General features: G+C 35.8%; 1 protein-coding gene across 2 annotated transcripts in view; it reads left to right on the top strand.

Annotated features, from left to right (window-relative positions):
* Positions 1-18150, top strand: part of ERBB4 (erb-b2 receptor tyrosine kinase 4) — a gene marked incomplete at both ends in the record, with an annotated part of 1145028 nt that overhangs the window by 1080822 nt on the left and 46056 nt on the right. For both annotated transcript variants that reach the window (XM_081242707.1, XM_081242706.1), the window contains one exon: positions 12183-12338. In XM_081242707.1, the coding sequence (XP_081098833.1) occupies positions 12183-12338 (156 nt within the window). The remainder of the gene's footprint in view (positions 1-12182; positions 12339-18150) is intronic.

Raw genomic sequence — 18150 nt, 5'->3', positions numbered from 1 at the left:
CACGGGTTCGTGCCCTGGTCTGGAAGGATCCCACATGCCGTGGAGTGGCTGGGCCCGTGAGCCATGGCCCCTGAGCCTGCGTGTTCAGAGTCTGTGCTCTGCAACGGGAGAGGCCACAACAGTGAGAGGCCCACAGCATACCACACACACACACAAAAAAAATAGTTTTACAACCTAATAATGTCAGTAGATGAGTGCTCAATTGGGAATCAGACGTATTTGAGGTTCTTTTCTACCTTTCACATGAAACTGATAACACTGTGTAATATGCTGTGTAGTATTTCTAAAGCTTTAGCATAGAAGTTGCAGACTAACATAAATATAAGTACATGTTCTTTCTGCGTTATAAAATGACTCTGATTTAGCCATACATAGAAAGTTATTTTACCAAGATTGACAATCTCAGGGTTTAGTTTAAGATAAACAGACAGATTGAGGTCGATAGGGAAAATTGGACCTTGTGAAGTCATATCATTGCAGGACACAATCTACTTGGGAGTAAGGGAAGGCTTTGTGGAGGAAATGACATCTAATTTGTGATCTAACAGAGTGTTAAGATTTTAACCAAGTCTGAAGCATGGTAGGAAGAGTGTATCAGTGTGTGGTGAAGGGGTGTTACAGGTAAAGGGAACAGTGAGTGCAAAGACAAAAGAGTCAAGAGAATTTTCAGGTTGGCTTGGACAGAGTTCCAGGTGAGGAATTCCAAGAAAAGCAAGAGTGACATGCTGAGTCAAGTTACTTGAGGACATTTTTCAGCTGTAAGAGAGAGAGATGGTTCAGGACATGTACATGACAGCTTGTGCGTACATGTGCATGTGTTGAAGAGTAATGGAAGATGATGAAATTATGGAAAGTGCATGAGGTCAAAGAGAGGAGAGGGATGTAACCGTTTCCCATGCCTACCTCTTAGACTAGGTCTGACTCTTTAAGGAGTATGGAACTGAAGTTACTGAAGAAGTTCTGAAGGGGACTTTGAGGCTTGGGTCTCAACAAGATCTACTGGTAGAGCTGGGGGCAAAATATGGTGCAGAGTTCAGAAGCAGGTAGAGCACTTTGCCAAGGCTGTGCACAAGACAGTGGTGCTCTGACATGGTGAGGAGGAGAGGATGGAAAGGCATCATTCACTCTTTTGAATTATCATAAGCTGCAACTTCTGAAGAACCAAGGCTGCTATCTGCAGCCTCAGCAAAGATAGCATTTCCACAGTGGCTCCAGCTTAAGGTTTAATGACTGCATATATCATTGAAGAGCCCTGAGAAAAAGAAGCAAGACAGTATTTATGAACATCTGCAGGCTCCCTTGGGAACCCCAGAAATATCTGGAAAAGGTTTCAAAGGGGCAAGTAGCAATAAATGCTCTGCCAGCAGGTTAGGCCTAGAAACTGAAATTTGTGTCATTACTGTGACATCATATGTATCCCCAAGCCTATGAAGACAGCAGAAACTCATAATACAGCTTATCAGTTTAAATAAAGCTAAACCATCCTCATGTTATAGGTATGCGATGATATCTGCTCCTTCTATGGTAATGTTGGGATAGAAAATGAGCCAAGGTATAAAGCAGGTATTTCTTTTTTCTTTAGTTTTTTTTTTTTTAATTTTTATTATTTTAAACATCTTTATTAGAGTATAATTGCTTTACAATGGTGTGTTAGTTTCTGCTTTATAACAAAGTGAATCAGTTTTACATACACATATATCCCCATATCTCCTCCCTCTTGTGTCTCTCTCCCACCCTCCTTATCCCACCCCTCTAGGTGGTCACAGATCACCGAGCTAATCTCCCTGTGTTATGCGGCTGCTTCCCATTAGCTTTCTATTTTACATTTGGTAGTGTATATATGTCCATGCCACTCTCTCACTTTGTCCCAGCTTACCCTTCCCCCTCCTCATATCCTCAAGTCTATTCTCTAGTAAGTCTGCATCTTTATTCCCATCTTGCACCTAGGTTCTTCTGACCTTTTTTTTTTTTTTAGATTCCATATATATGTGTTAGCATAGGGTATTTGTTTTTCTCTTTCTGACTTACTTCACTCTGTATGACAGTTTCTAGGTCCATCCACCTCACTACAAATAACTCAGTTTCATTCCTTTTTATGGCTGAGTAATACTCCATTGTATATATGTGCCACATCTTCTTTATCCATTCATCTCTTGATGAACACTTAGGTTGCTTCCATGTCCTGGCTATTGTAAATAGAGCTGCAATGAACATTTTGGTACATGACTCCTTTTGAATTATGGTTTTCTCAGGGTATATGCTTTCTCTTATGTCCTTATGCTAAGACTAGAGATAAAGTCCTAGCATTCTGTCAGAGGGAGAGTACAAAGGTTGAAACAAGGATGTGGGCTTCCAAATCAACAATGGATTGAGATGTAAACTGGAAGCTGTGGTTCAGAACCTTCTGAAGATTTTGAGAAGGAAGGCCCCTGAGTAAGAGGAGCAGGGGTCAGAGGAATTGTTGGGATGTAGCTGGGTGACTTTCAGAGGGAATGTATGGTACACCATTTCAAGTTTTACATGTGCTGAGTAAGCATTTGCATAGATGGACCAAGTCCATTGACATCCAAATAAGATAGAGGCAGAATTGGATTGAATGACACATATTACATGTAAACACTAAATTGGCTCAAATCACATGAGAGCTTTTAGTGTTCTAGGAATTTTACATTTTTTTTCCATGGGAAGATATTTATTTAAAAATATTCAGTAGTTATCAATAAACTCAACTGCCAAGGCTCATATCTGAATATACCACACAGGAAAATAGTTATTGCGATTCTTTAGTTTTGTATTATGGAAAAAGTTTTGCTTTGTAAAGAGAATACCTCATAAAAATTGATATAATTGTCCTAAGAAGGAAACTATGGCATACATATTCCCACCCACTGAACTTTATGGTTTCCAGCCAGTAGCATGCGATTCTGTGAAACTAGAGAATATTAGAAATGATCTGTTTCTGTTTAGTTATAACTAAGGCCTCCCTATAGTGTTTGAATGTATTTGCATAATATGTATGCCCAGAGAAAGGCTCAGTTTCTATCTGTTGATCTAGAGGTAGCTGTATTAATAGGTTGCACACTTCATTTATTTTTAATTAATTTATAAAGAGACACAGAGGATAACTTCTACAACCCACATACATACCCATTCTCATTGCAATCTATATCTTTATTGATCAGCTACCTAAGGAGTAGAAGTAATCCATTTTAGGTTTACTTCTCTAAGAGAGTATGAACACTACACAATTCACTCCTCCCATTTGTAATCATATTGACAAGAGGTCAGTGAGAGGGGAAAACAGTAGCATGTTTAGTATTCTCTTGATCTAGGCAGATGAGCTTTTCACCTGTAATTTATTTAGTAAGAAAGCAGTAGCTTCTCACATATACTTTTTAACTTACTCTTTTTGTTTATTAATTTTATTGTTTTCATTTTGTTGTTTCTTTAAGAGAAATTTTGGGTCTCAAGGAGGCTGTTCTGCAAGTTCTTCCAATGGAAATTTTCAAAAGCTTGCAAAAGGTGGTAAATAAAATTTCTGAAGAAATATTTGAAGAAATTGTAGGAAACAAGAAGAAAAAAATTCTGTTACCCCTGCCAGCCTCAGGAATCTTTACATAGTGTCCTCATTCACATTCCTTGGTACTCTAATATTACCATCTGGAGTTTGGCTTAACTGTTGCAGGGTTTGTTTTCCTCCTTCTTATCATAAATATCACAGATTTTACATTTGTTCTATTTACATTGCAAAGAAAAAGCTACTCTCTGGACAGCCTTTCAAACTTTTGGTCTTATTGTTTATTTAATCCAACCACAAACATGTACTGCGTGCCAGGTAAATGCCAGGAAATCTTCAAATTGTTGAAAGTGCATAGTTGAATTCACAAATGTTGGTTTATAAAGTGCTTCCAGAGGTACTGTCCTAGGAAACCCAGAAAAACTAAAGTTTGTTTATAAGTTTTAAATGAGTATTATGTACAAGAGTTTTCTCTTGGTTGAACTCTTAGAGCATTTATTGTCTATATAACAACAATTCACTTGTATATACTGTCTTTTTTTAGTTTTATATATGGTTTTATATAGTCTATTGATACCTACGGTCATATAGAGAAATGGTTAAGATTGTTGCCTTTGGAGTTAAGCTGCTTGCACTCAAATCTTGGTCCTTCTGGGCTTTGCCATGCACTAGCTATTACTCTTGGGCAAGTTATTTTACTTCTCTGTGTGTCAGCTTCCTCATCTTAAAATGGGAATAATAGTAGCAGAGATCTCAGTGAGTTCTTGTAAATTCCTGTATATATAGCACTTAAAACAGTCCCCTGGCACCAAGTGTGTAAATAAATGTTAACTATTTAGTAGATACAAACATATATAATGAAAATATACACAGTTACGTTTGTCTTTCCCATGTGATTTCAGTGTTCTCAATTAACAAGAAATAGTTCCATGTTGTATCTTCCACAGTGACTATTACTATTATTGTTTGTTTAGATTCTTCTACATTGAAATTAGTACTAAATAGCAGATAATTTATGTTGTTAAGCCAATTTATAGCCTGTTACAAATAGTATTAATGTTCAATTCAGTCTTGTTTGCAGTGTCAAAGAGATGGAGTTAAGTTTGGTACCCTTCAATAGGGGAATAGACAACTGACAGTGCATGCCTGTGTTATACATGTGTATATGTCTGTGAATTCATATGTATAATTCAGTGCAGCTATGAGAACTGGATTACATATAGCAACATGTTTGAATCTAAAAAAAAAGTTTAATGAGTAAAACATGATCCTATTTAATACACAATACTATTTATATATTAGAAATAACACAAAGCACTTGTTAGAAAATATGGATAAGAAGAAATAAACATACGGATGATAGATTGAAAGGATATGTGTTAAAAACATTATTGTTGGTATTTATGCTGGATAAAGAATGGGATTGATGTAGAAGATAGAGGGAAACAATGATCATAGTGTGCATGAATTATAGAGTGTGGTTAGCTTAAAATTCTGAGTACTTGAGATCCTAAAAGAAAACAAGTCACACACATTTCCTTAGGTTGGCTCCTAGAAAACAATCTCTGAGAAAAGTTTGCATGTAGGAAGTTTTTCTTAAGTGTTTTCAAGAACAACACCTATCAGACAGTGAAAAAGCAGTATTAGGTAGAAGGAAAAGTTCAGCTATGATAAAACTGCAACAAAGGAATCATTCAATCCCATGGGGTGTCCCAGAACTAGAACAGCTCTTCATAGTTGTCAAGAGAGGTATGGCCTTTGTAACTCAACATCAACAAATTACTGGATGTGGGCTGCCTCCAGTGAGAGGATGAGCCCCTGGCAAAGCAGCTCCCCTTGTAGTTGGGTTGGCGGTGTCACTGCCTCAAAAGAAAGGCAGCCAAGATGAGAGCCCTCAGCAGTCAACACTCCCAGAAGCTGAGGTTAGGAGAATTTGGGCCCGAAGAGGTTTCTGGGTGGCACACCATAGTATCTACTACATGCATGTATGGATACACACACACATACACACACACAAATATATTATTGGAACTAAATTTGAAAGTTGTATTTCAAATAGCAACCAATAATGTTTTCACTACACACTATTAAAATGATGGAAATTCAGTTGTCCTCAATATTGCAAAATCTTCTTAAGAACTGCAACCTGACCAAGTCTCTTAAAGATCATAGGTGCAGTTGGAAAATGTGAGAATTAAACTGGAGTATTAATGCCAAGCCAGTCTGGGACAACCATGTGAATCTGCTTTTCTTCCTGAGCAGCATAAGAGGAAGAACATTCAGGGACAAATAGAATGAGAAACAGAAGTCACCACACCCAACAATGCTGAGTAATCAGTAGGTGTTTTAGTTGGCTGCCTTTTCCTTCTCTTATAGTGGTTGAATTGTATTTTTCATCAGAATGATGAATTTGAGATCATTTATTTAACACATGGTATCTTAGAATATTGAATGTTCTAGGTGTTTTACAAACATTAAGGCATTGAATCCTCAAGACAATCCTCAGGGTAGATACTATTATTATCCCCATTTAATGAATAAAGAAAAGGAAACACAAATAAATTGACCAAGATCACACAGATAGTAAGTAGCCAGGGTTTAAACATCAGATGCACTAAACTGACTTTTAGTAAAACGTGTTCACTGTTCTCACTACACATTTGAAGGGAGACATCTACTCTACCTCTTCCTTTACTGTTACCTGTGTCTATTATTGGCCACCACTTAATATTTTAGATAGATATATTTTCCAGTTCCATCACGGAATAAAGATTTAAAGCTAGAGAACACCTCAGAGATCATTTAGGCCAATTTGTGACTTTTATAGAAGAGGCAAATTGAGTACCCGTGGTCATAAACCTTCTGAGCAGCATGTCTGGGACTTCTTCTCTCTTGCAACACTAAGTTCTGTGTTCTTTCTACTGTGCCATGAACCAGCTTTGGCTGGTTGAAAAGACTTCTCAGTTGATTCGATCACAGAGCCCCCTTAGTTTCTCTCCATGCACTATTTGGATAAAGTCAGTCACTTCATCCAAAAAGGTCTTTTTCTTCCCTTGAACATGCTCATATCTTTAGCCCTAATAGTAGAGAGCATTAGAGTTAGATTTTTTTTTTTTTTCCCCTCACGGGTAGAATTGCTTTCAGAAGGAAAGGTAGAAAGGAGGAGCGATTTTCATCTGAAGGTAGTTTTCCTGAAGCTTCCTGTTATTCAGAAAGCTTCCGGTTATTTGAATGAAAACATAAAAGAATGTACTCTTGCTAATTCCAGAGATTAATGCCTATGAGAACTGACTACAGCTTGAAATTTTTAGCTCCACACACGTGTTTGATGAAAATGTCGCCTGGACTATATATGGGAAGCAAATATTTATTGACAGAAATAGTCTGGTCTCTCTTGACTTCCGTTAGCTTCCTGCAGCTGGGCAGAATGCATTTTAACGTTGGATTAAAGCATAATCATGATGCATTTTTTCTAGACAGCTGTGAGTCAATATCATAAGACTGAAAAGAAGGTCATTGCTAGATGTTCATCGATACCAATATTTTAAAATTGTCAACCACTGATTTTTTTTTCCATAGAGCAGTTTATGAGTCAATTCTAACCAGAGCTTAAAACTTTAAATTCAGTTGTAATAAAATTATCCTTGGATTTTGTATTAAAGTGCATTTCTGAAGGTCAAGAGTAAAATTTGACTTTCCCTAGTGAGTTTGTGTTTATTGATGCATATTGTAAGAGGTATGAGCAAAACATAAAGTAAGTAAGCAGTCTTGAAAACTCATTAATGCATTTAGAGCAAGTATGAAAATGGTAAAGTTCTGAGTGGTGTGGTGATAGTAAATTCTGAGTAGTTTGAGTAAAATCAGAATTGCAGCACTTGGATCAAGAAGTAGACAAAATGCCCCGAAAACACCTCCACCCAGAATGCCCCTCAGCACTGAGTGATAAAAGGCAGATTCTTTGGTACAGAAAATCTACTATTTTATTCACCCATGGAAAACATCCTGCAGCATTGAAAACGTTTTGACCTATCCTGTTTATGACTTTTATCTTCACTAAATTCCTGAATATGTGATATGTTTATGGAAAGCACCTAATCTTTTATTAGATTCTTTAATTTTTCCTTCTCCTTATATGACAGCACCCTCAGGTGCATCATTATTAAAATAATATTTTGAACAGTAATTATTCCGAAACTTGTAGCCACACATTAATAATGATGGGCAGGTTATGGGTATATGTACCACCATTTGCAAACATTTATTGAAACCAACTCTGATATATTAGTTGAGGTTCACAGATTTTCTGAAATAGGCAATTCAAGTTAATGAGGGTAAGTAATTCTTATGCACTAGGACTGTTGATATATATCCGTGGGACAACATTGCATGTTCTATGTTTATTACATGCCACTTACTCCTTAAGTGCTTTACATACTATTTAGTCATCAAAACAACCTTTGTGATAAGTGCTATTATGTCTGTTTTAGAGAGGAAGAAGATGAGTGACAGAGAGGTTTATTAACTTGCTAGAGTCACACAGAAAGAACATGGCAGAGCTGGGGTTCTAGCCAACCAATCAACTCCAGAATCTATTCTCAAACCCACTCCACCATCCTGCATACCCTGTAGTCAAAGCAAGAACTGAGTTTCCAATTTACAAAATTTAAACTCCTGTTAAATTATAAAAGATTCTATAATTTAGCTGATTTTTAAATATAAATACAAACACATCAGTCACCTTCATTATGCCCTGAGTTCATAGAAACATTTGATAATATTTAATTTTTTCTTCAAAAGTACTAGGATCTCTTGAAACTATATGATTTCACTGTGTACATTAATTTCTATATACCCACTCTACCTGGTGACCCATCAAAAGATGAGATAGGCTTAAATATGCAGACTTTAAGTCCCACACCAAGGGACCAAATCCTGGTTCTACCACTCATTAAATAGATGACTTGGAGCAAGTAACTTGACCTCTCTTAGCCTTGGTTTTCTCATATTTAAAATGAGATGAAAATAGTATGTGTCTATAGGATTAAGTTAACCTACCAATGTAGAGGTGTTTGTTTAATGCCTGCCATATTCTAAGAATCAGTCAATGTTAGCTGAGGTTGTTGTCGGTGTTCATATTCCCATCATGTACTCCACCTGAGCTCGCACAGCAAGGACATGGGAGTTGCTACAGGGCAGAGTAAGAGGATCCTTTTCAACCAATGCAGTATCCCTCTATCATCTTCAAACTTCATGGGACTTCATCCAGTTTATTTTTGTCACTGCTGTTTCTAATAACTGTCTTCCTCCTTAATCTCTTCACACTCTGATTTAAGGAATACTTTTATTTTGAAGGAATTTACCAGAGAATGTGATTCTAATGAGATCTTCTGGTAAGAAAATCCTATTTCAATGACTGTGATGTGGAGAAACATATTGTGAGCAATACATAGAATTCAACACTCTAATTCAGGGTGTGAGAGTAGGACTAAGATGGCAGTCATAATTAATGATTTGAAAGTGTGCATTTTTACGATGATGTTTCATAGTTACAAAGCAACCATACAAATGTATTTTGATGGTTTGGTAAGGAGGTGGATGCTTCTGTTTTTATTTCTTTTGATCATGGTCAGGTGGCTAGGAGAAACAATAGAGATTATCGTCTGGTTTCCTGAATTTATTTCTCATTATTTTGAAGAAAATACTTTTTTATGGACAAATAGTATTGAGGTTCAGAATAGTCTATCACCTCCTGAGGCTTTGTGTATAGATTGTCAAAGATCTTTTGGAGTTTTTGAGGCTTTGCTTATACTGTAGAATGTGACTTTAGAGTCTTAAGTTCCTTGGTGAATGTTAGTTTCCTACTGGTAGAGTATATATTTCTTAAATATATTTACATTAGGATAAAATCTAGTTAAGGGAATCATTATCCAAATGATTATCTAAATTACATTATCTAAATTAAAAAAGTCAAAAGCATAAACTTATTCTCAGTTTACTCTCTTCTTCATTGTTCAGTCATTTACCAAGGATGTTTATTTTATTTTATGAATGTACCTTGAAATTGTTCTCTCCCTAGTTCCTTCTGGCCTAGTTTAGTTGAAGATTCAGACATTCATGCATGTAGGAGCTGGATGATTATAATAACTAATAAAAGCAGAACTCCTGAAAAGTGATAGTAGGTGGTAGGACCCTGGCAAACTGGGGACCAGATGCCCTTAATGGAGTATAGCCAGTAACCAGCTAAAGAGTATGTTTGAAACTTTCCCAGTGTGGGAACAAAAAAACGTGAAAAATGGATACAACTCATGGATGGTCATTTTACAATCTTTATTTCACTCTCATCACTTTTCTTCTGTAATGTGGCAGACTCCTGACTTTAGCTATATTTGTGTGCAATCCATCCTCTCTACTGGCACCAGGTGATGTTTTCAAGGCTCCAATGATAATTGTGTCACTCTCCTTCTTAAATAAAACTCCCACATCACCACATTGAATGCTGCATAAAGTGTGAAGTTCAAATTATCTATCATGACATATAAGGGTCCCCTCTTGGATCTAGCCTCTTCTTACCTTTTCAGGCTCACCACTCACCATATACATAATGCTTCAGAAATACAGAATTATATACCTTTGTCCAAGTACACTATGCTATTGATGACCCTGTGCTTGTTCTCTCTAACAGCAATTTTTCCCTCATCTTGTCCAACTGGTGGACATCCATCCTTCAAACCATACTTAGGCCCCAGTACCTCTCTGAAGCTTCTCCTCTCATGCATACTTGCTAAGCTATACTACAGATGGTCCTCAAAATATAGCTCTCCTTAAATGCCTTACATGCATCACTGATCCATTCACGTTTATACTCCATATGTGCCCACTTTGCTAATGAGCTTCTGGCCTCCTTTAATGCACAGAACTTCTCTGACTCTCTTTTGTCTTTCTGATGTCTAGCACAGTGATTGGCATACAGTATGTGTTCTGTAAGTATGTGTGGATCTGAATATTAACTTGTTTCCAATACTCTTTACATATTCTGTTATGAAGATGGTAAGAAAGAGAATGATGACTGTTTTTTGTGGACACTTCCTACAGGGACAAAATTATTGAACATACTTTATCTCCAAGGCAATAAGTCTATTTTTTTTTATCTTTTAAAGCATGCAAGGGCTATTTGTCTTCACTTTATTCTAAAAATTTCCAATTTGGTGTAATCAAAGAGAAAGTACTGTTTAGGAAAGAGGGAAAGAACCCCATAAATCCCAGTTGTGGGTTGATATCAGAAAACACTAATACATATGATGTCACCCAACTACTGACTGATTGCACCATATCAGGCAGAATCTCCACTGGTTGTGTTTAATGGGCATTTATATAGTGCTTGGCTCATGATGCTGTCTGAAGCAATATTCTCTTTCCACTACACCTGGTAGACAGTTCATAATTTTTTGACCTCTGTGATTTATGTCTCAGTTTATCTCAGCTTTTGTTTTGATATCAGAAACAGTTAATCCTTCAAAGTCCTGCAGTTGTAATGTTAACCGCCAGGATCACTGATTTACAATTGGCATGAGAGCATACTTCTACCATTTTATAACACTTCTGACTTGTTTTTACCACTGAAATCCTCAAATATAGAATTTTCCCTAACTCTTCAACAAAAAATATGTTCACTCAAGCAAAGGATGTTCATTCTAATCTGGGCCTCTGGGTTCGTTTCCTTGGTTTTACATCAACCTTTTAGTTAAGGCTAGTGGTTCATGACTCTTGGTTTCTCTCTTGATGAAACACAATTAATAATTATTGTTTCTATGGATTATTTTCTATTTGTATATATTTTAATATATATGTTATGTACACATATAACACATATGTATACATGTGTATATGTACATATACATGTAGATGTGTATGTGTATGTTGAGGGAAGAATCAGTTATATTTCTTGTTGCTGATCAGCAATATATTTTATTTTTAATTACAGTATATGTTTTATGAAGAAAACATATTAAAGGCTAACTTAGGGTCATTATAAATAATGTAATTTTACTTGTGGATTCTCACAATGACTACTGTCATCAAAGCTATTTTTTTAATTATAGGCTTTTAATGTCCCTAGGGCAAACTTCATTTTTTTGCATAATTAATAAGAATAATATGATTCTTCAGACTTGATAGAACCTATAAAGGTGAATTTGCCTCCATTAAACCTTCATATGAAATACTTCTGAAAAGTATGGAGAGCTGCATTTGTTTGGAGCAGGTGTATGGGGGAAGATGACATGAAACAGAAGTTATTGAGGAGAAAACAATTAAGAATATGTGGGTCAGTCCAAGTACATGTTAGCTTATCTACTAAGACACGTGCATACCTCACTAATGAAAGTGTTTGCAAAAGAATATAAAGTGTCTGGGAAAAAATGATCAAACATTTAGCTCATATGCAGGTAATTCATTCTGTGTTACAGAGCTTTAGTGGAAAAAAGGCCAAAAGCTATTTGTGGTTTGCTTTTTAATTCCACATTTTCCATAATTTTGAAAATATTCTCAGATTCTGCCATTACTTAGAGAAATCAAGCACTTGCAACTGAACGCTAGGAAACAGCTTTTTTGACAATACAAAAGCATAGGTATTAACTGACTCTCTGGGGAATTTGGTGTTTTTCAGGGAATGATGTACCTGGAAGAAAGACGGCTTGTTCATCGGGATTTGGCAGCCCGTAATGTCTTAGTGAAATCTCCAAACCATGTAAAAATCACGGATTTTGGACTAGCCAGGCTCTTGGAAGGTGATGAAAAAGAGTATAATGCTGATGGAGGAAAGGTGGGTGTCTTTTTGAGAGCAATATTGCTTTAAAATATAGTAAAATACCCTTTTATCACCTTATATGTTATAGGAAGAAATCAATTAACCTGAGGTTTAAGAGATTATAAAATCCCAATTCCACCATTTGCCTTCTCTCCCACCCAGGGTTAAAATATATTTATTTATTATTTACTTATTTATTTATTTATATACACATACATACATATATATATATATATATATATATATATACATATATATATGTACATATGGAAACATACAGACACATATATATATACAATATATAATATATAGGATGTATTACCTACTTCCATTTCTCAAAAGTAGCTAAAATAAGACAATGTATGTCTGGACCCAAGTTATCTTTATGTCAGTTCCAGTGTTAGAGAGTTGGTGGCTCCCTAGGAACTCTAGAGATTATACTTTAATCCAGGGCCATAGAAATTGTTTCATTAATCCTAATAATTTAAGACTATTACAGAGAGATCAGAGAGATACTACTTCTTTCTCATAGACTAGAGAGAAGTTTCAATGCGACCAAGAACCATAACTATTGGAAAGTTGGTCATCTTATTTAACGTCCAATCCTCCTACACCAGCAGCAACAGATTCCTCTTATCTGGCTCTATTTTTTTTATTTTTTTTATTTTTTAGTTTTCATTGTAGCATATGACTTACCAATTTCTTTCTTTCTTTATTTTAACATCTTTATTGGAGTATAATTGCTTTACAATGGTGTGTTAGTTTCTGCTGTATAACAAAGTGAATCAGCTATACATATACATATATCCCCATATTTCCTCCCTCTTGCATCTCCCTCCCACCTTCCCTATCCCACCCTTCTAGGTGGACACAGATCCCTTAGCTGATCTCCCTGTGCTATGTGGCTGCTTCCCACTACCTATCTATTTTACATTTGGTAGTGTATATATGTCCATGCCACTCTATCACTTCATCCCAGCTTGCCCTTCCCCCCTCCCCCGTGTCCTCAAATCCACTCTCTACATCTATGTATTTATTCCTGTCATGCCCCTAGGTTCTTCAGAAGCAATTTTTTGTATGTTTGTTTTTAGATTCCAAATATGTGTCAGCATACGGTATTTGATTTTCTTTTTCTGACTTACTTCACTCTGTGTGACAGTCACTATGTCCATCCACCTCATGACAAATTACTCAATTTCGTTTATTTTTATGGTTGAGTAATATTCCATTGTATATATGTGCCACATGTTCTTTATCCATTCATCTGTCTATGGACACTTAGGCTGCTTCTGTGTTCTGCTATTGTAAATAGAGCTGCAATGAACATTGGGGTACATGACTCTTTTTCAGTATGGTTTTCTCAGGGTATATGCCCAGTACTGGGATTCCTGGGTTGTATGGTAGTTCTATTTTTAGATTTATAAGGAACCTCACTAGTGTTCTCTATAGTGGCTGTATCAATTTATATTCCCACCAACAATGCAAGAGGGTTCCCTTTACTCCACACCCTCTCCAGCATTTCTTGTTTGCAGATTTTTTGATGATGGCCATTCTGACCAGTGTGAGGTGACACCTTATTGTAGTTTTCATTGGCATTTCTCTAAAGATTAGTGATGTTGAGCATCCTTTCATGTGTTTGATGGCAATCTGTATATCTTCATTGGAGAAATGTCTATTTAGGTCTTCTGCCCATGTTTTGATTGGGTTTTTTGAGTTTTTTGTTGTTGTTGTTGTTGTTGTTATTGAGCTGCATAAGCTGCTTGTATATGCTAGAGATTAATCCTTTGGCAGTTGCTTCATCTGCAAATATTTTCTCCCATTCTGAGGGTTGACTTTTCGTCTTGGTTATAGTTTCCTTTGCTGTGCAAGAGCTTTTAAGTTTCATTAGGTCCCATTTGTTTATTTTTGTTTTTATTTCTGCTTCACTAAGAGGTGGGTCAAAAGGATCTTGCTGTGATTTCTGTCATAGAGTGTTCTGCCTATATTTTCCTCTAAGAGTTCTATAGTGTCTGGCTTTACATTTAGGTCTTTAATCCATTTTGAGTTTATTTTTGTGTATGGTGGTAAGGAGTATTCTAATTTCATTCTTTTTCATGTAGCTGTCCAGTTTTCCCAGTACCACTTATTGAAGAGGCTGTCTTTTCTCCATTGTATATTTCTTCCTCCTTTATCAAAGATAAGGTGACCATATGTGCGTGGGTTTATCTCTGGGCTTTCTATCCTGTTCCACTGATCTCTATTTCTGTTTTTGCACAAGTACCACGCTGTCTTGATTAATGTAGCTTTGTAGTATAGTCTGAAGTCAGGGAGCTTGATTCCTCCAGTTCCGTTTTTCTTTCTCAAGTTTGCTTTGGCTATTGAGGGTCTTTGTGTTTCCATACAAATTGTGATTTTTTTTTGTTCTAGTTCTGTGAAAAATGCCATTGGTAGTTTGATAGGGATTGCATTGAATCTGTAGATTGCTTTGGGTAGTATAGTCATTTTCAGTGTTGATTCTTCCAATCCAAGAACATGGTATATCTCTCCATCAGGTTGTATCATCTTTAATTTCTTCCATCAGTGTCTTATAGCTTTCTGCATACAGGTATTTTGTCTCCTTAGGTAGGTTTATTCCTAGGTATTTTATTCTTTTTGTTGCAATGGAAAATGAGAGTCTTTCCTTAATTTCTCTTCCAGATTTTTCATCATAAGCGTAGAGGAATGAAAGAGACTTCTGTGCATTAATTTTGTATCCTGCTACTTTACCAAATGCATTGATTAGCTCTAGTATTCTTCTGGTAGCATCTTTAGGATTCTCTATGTATAGTATCATGTATAGTATCATCTGAAAACAGTGACAGTTTTACTTCTTCTTTTCCATTTTGTATTCCTCCTATTTCTTTTTCTTCTCTGCTGTGGCTAAAACTTCTAAAACTATGTTGAATGATAATGGTGAGAGTGGGCAACATTGTCTTGTTCCTGATCTTAGTGGAAATGGTTTCAGTTTTTCACCATTGAGAACAGTGTTGGCTGTGAGTTGGTCATATATGGCCTTTATTATATTGAGGTAATTTCCCTCTATCCCTACTTTCTGGAGGGTTTTTATCATAAATGGGTGTTGAATTTGTTGAAAGCTTTTTCTGCATCTATTGAGAGGATCATATGGTTTTTCTTCTTCAGTTTGTTAATATGGTGTATCACATTGATTGATTTACCTATTATGAAGAATCCTTGCATTCCTGGGATAAACCCCACTTGATGATGGTGTATGATCCTTTTAATGTGCTGTTGGATTCGGTTTGCCAGTATTTTGTTGAGGGTTTTTGCATCTACGTTTATCAGTGATATTGGTCTGTAGTTTCCTTTTTTTATGACATCTTTCTCTGATTTGGTATCAGGGTGATAGTAGCCTCATAGAATGAGTTTTGGATTGTTCCTCCCTTTGCTATATTTTGGAAGAGTTTGAGAAGGATAGATGTTAGCTCTTCTCTAAATATTTCATAGAATTCACCTGTGAAGACTTCTGGTCCTGGGTTTTTTTTTTGTTTGATGATTTTTAATCACAGTTTTAATTTCAGTGCTTCTGAATAATGGTCTGGTTGTATTTTCTATTTCTTCCTGGTTCTGTCTCAGAAAGTTGTGTTTTTCTAAGAATTTGTCCATTTCTTCCAGGTCCTCCATTTTATTGGCATATGGTTGCTTGTAGTAATCTCTCATGACCCTTTGTATTTCTGCAGTGTCAGTTGTTACTTCTCCTTTTTCATTTCTAACTCTGTTGATTTGAGTCTTCTCCCTTTTTTTCTTGATGAGTCTGGCTAATGGTTTATCAACTTTGTTTATCTTCTCAAAGAATCAGCTTTTAGTTTTATTGATCTTTGCTATCATTTCCTTTTCATTTATTTCTGATCTGATCTTTATGATTTCTTTCCTTTGGCTAACATTGGATTTTGTTTATTCTTCTTTCTCAAATTGCTTTTGGTGTTAGGTTAGGGTGTTTATTTGAGAAGTTCCTTGTTTCTTAAGGTAGGTTTGTATTGCTATCAACTTCCCACTTAGAACTGCTTTTGATGCATCCCATAGGTTTCGGGTCTTCATGTTTTCATTGTAATTTGTTTCTAAGTATTTTTTTATTTCCTCTTTGATTTCTTCAGTGATCTCTTGATTATTTTGTAGTGTATTTGTTAGCCTCCATGTGTTTTTATTTTTTACATATTTTTTCCTGTAACTGATATCTGGTCTCGTAGCATTGTGGTCAGAAAATATACTAGATAAAATTTCAATTTTGTTAAATTTACCGAGGCTTGACTTGTGACACAAATATTATCTATCCAAAAAATGTTCCATGAGCACTTGAGAAGAAAGTATATTCTGTTGTGTTTGGAAGGAATGTCCTATAAATATCAATTAAGTCCATCTTATTTAATTTATCATTTAAGGCTTGTGTCTCCTTATTTATTTTCGTTTCAGATTATCAGTCCATTGGTGAACATGGGGTGTTAAACTCCCCTTCTATGATTGCGTTACTGTTGATTTCCCCTTTTATGGCTGTTAGCATTTGCCTTATGTATTGAGGTGCTCCTATGTTGGGTGCATAAATATTTACAACTGTTATATCTTCTCCTTGATTTGGTCCCATGATCATTATGTAAAGTCCTTCTTTGTCTCTTGTAATAGTCTTTATTTTAAAGTCTATTTTGTCTGATATGAGAATTGCTACTCCAGCTTTCTTTTGATTTCCGTTTGTATGGAATATCTTTTTCCATCCCCTCACTTTCAGTCTGTATGTGTCCCTAGGTCTGAAGTGGGTCTCTTGTAGACAGCATATATATGAATCTTGTTTTTGTATCCATTCAGCCAGTCTATTTCTTTTGTTTGGAGCATTTAATCCATTCACATTTAAGATAGTTATCAATATGTATGTTCCTATTACCATTTTCTTAATTGTTTTGGGTTTGTTATTGTAGGTCTTTTCCTTCTCTTATATTTCCTGCCTAGAGAAGTTCCTTTAGCATTTGTTGTAAAGCTGGTTTGATGGTGCTGTATTCTCTTAGCTTTTGCTTGTCTGTAAAGATTTTAATTTCTTCATCGCATCTGAATTAGATTTGTGCTGGGTAGAGTAATCTTTGCTGTAGTTTTTTTCCCTTTCATCACTTTAAACATGTCCTGCCAGGCACTTCTGGCTTGCAGAGTTTCTGCTGAAAGATCAGTTGTTAACCTTATGGGGATTCCCTTGTATGTTATTTGTTGCTTTTCCCTTGCTGCTTTTAATATTTTTTTCTTTGTATTTAATTTTTGATAGTTTGATTAATATGTGTCTTGACCTGTTTCTCCTTGGATTTATCCCATGTGGGACTGTCTGTGCTTCCTGTACTTGACTGACTGTTTCCTTTCCTACATTAGGGAAGTTTTCAACTATAATCTCTTCAAAATTTTCTCATTCCTATATTCTTTTTCTTTTCTTCTTCTGGGACCCCTATAATTCAAATGTTGGTGTGTTTAATATTGTCCCAGAGGTCTCTGTGACTGTCTTCAATTCTTTTCATTCTTTTCTCTTTATTCTGCTCTGTGGTAGTTATTTCCATTATTTTATCTTCCAGGTCACTTATCCCTTCTTCTGCCTCAATTATTCTGCTATTGATTCCTTCTAGAGAATTTTTAATTTCATTTATTGTGCTATTCATCATTGTTTGTTTGCTCTTTACTTCTTCTAGGTCCTTGTTAAACTATTCTTGTATTTTCCCCATTCTATTTCCAAGATTTTCAATCATCTTTACAATCATTACTCTGCATTTTTTTTCAGGTAGACTGCCTATTTCCTCCTCATTTGTTTGGTCTGGTGGGTTTTTAC

The sequence above is a fragment of the Mesoplodon bidens genome, assembly GCF_964165515.1.
Source record: "Mesoplodon bidens genome assembly, chromosome: 8".
Lineage (NCBI taxonomy): Eukaryota > Metazoa > Chordata > Mammalia > Artiodactyla > Ziphiidae > Mesoplodon > Mesoplodon bidens.
This window is presented reverse-complemented; position numbering and strand designations above follow the sequence as displayed.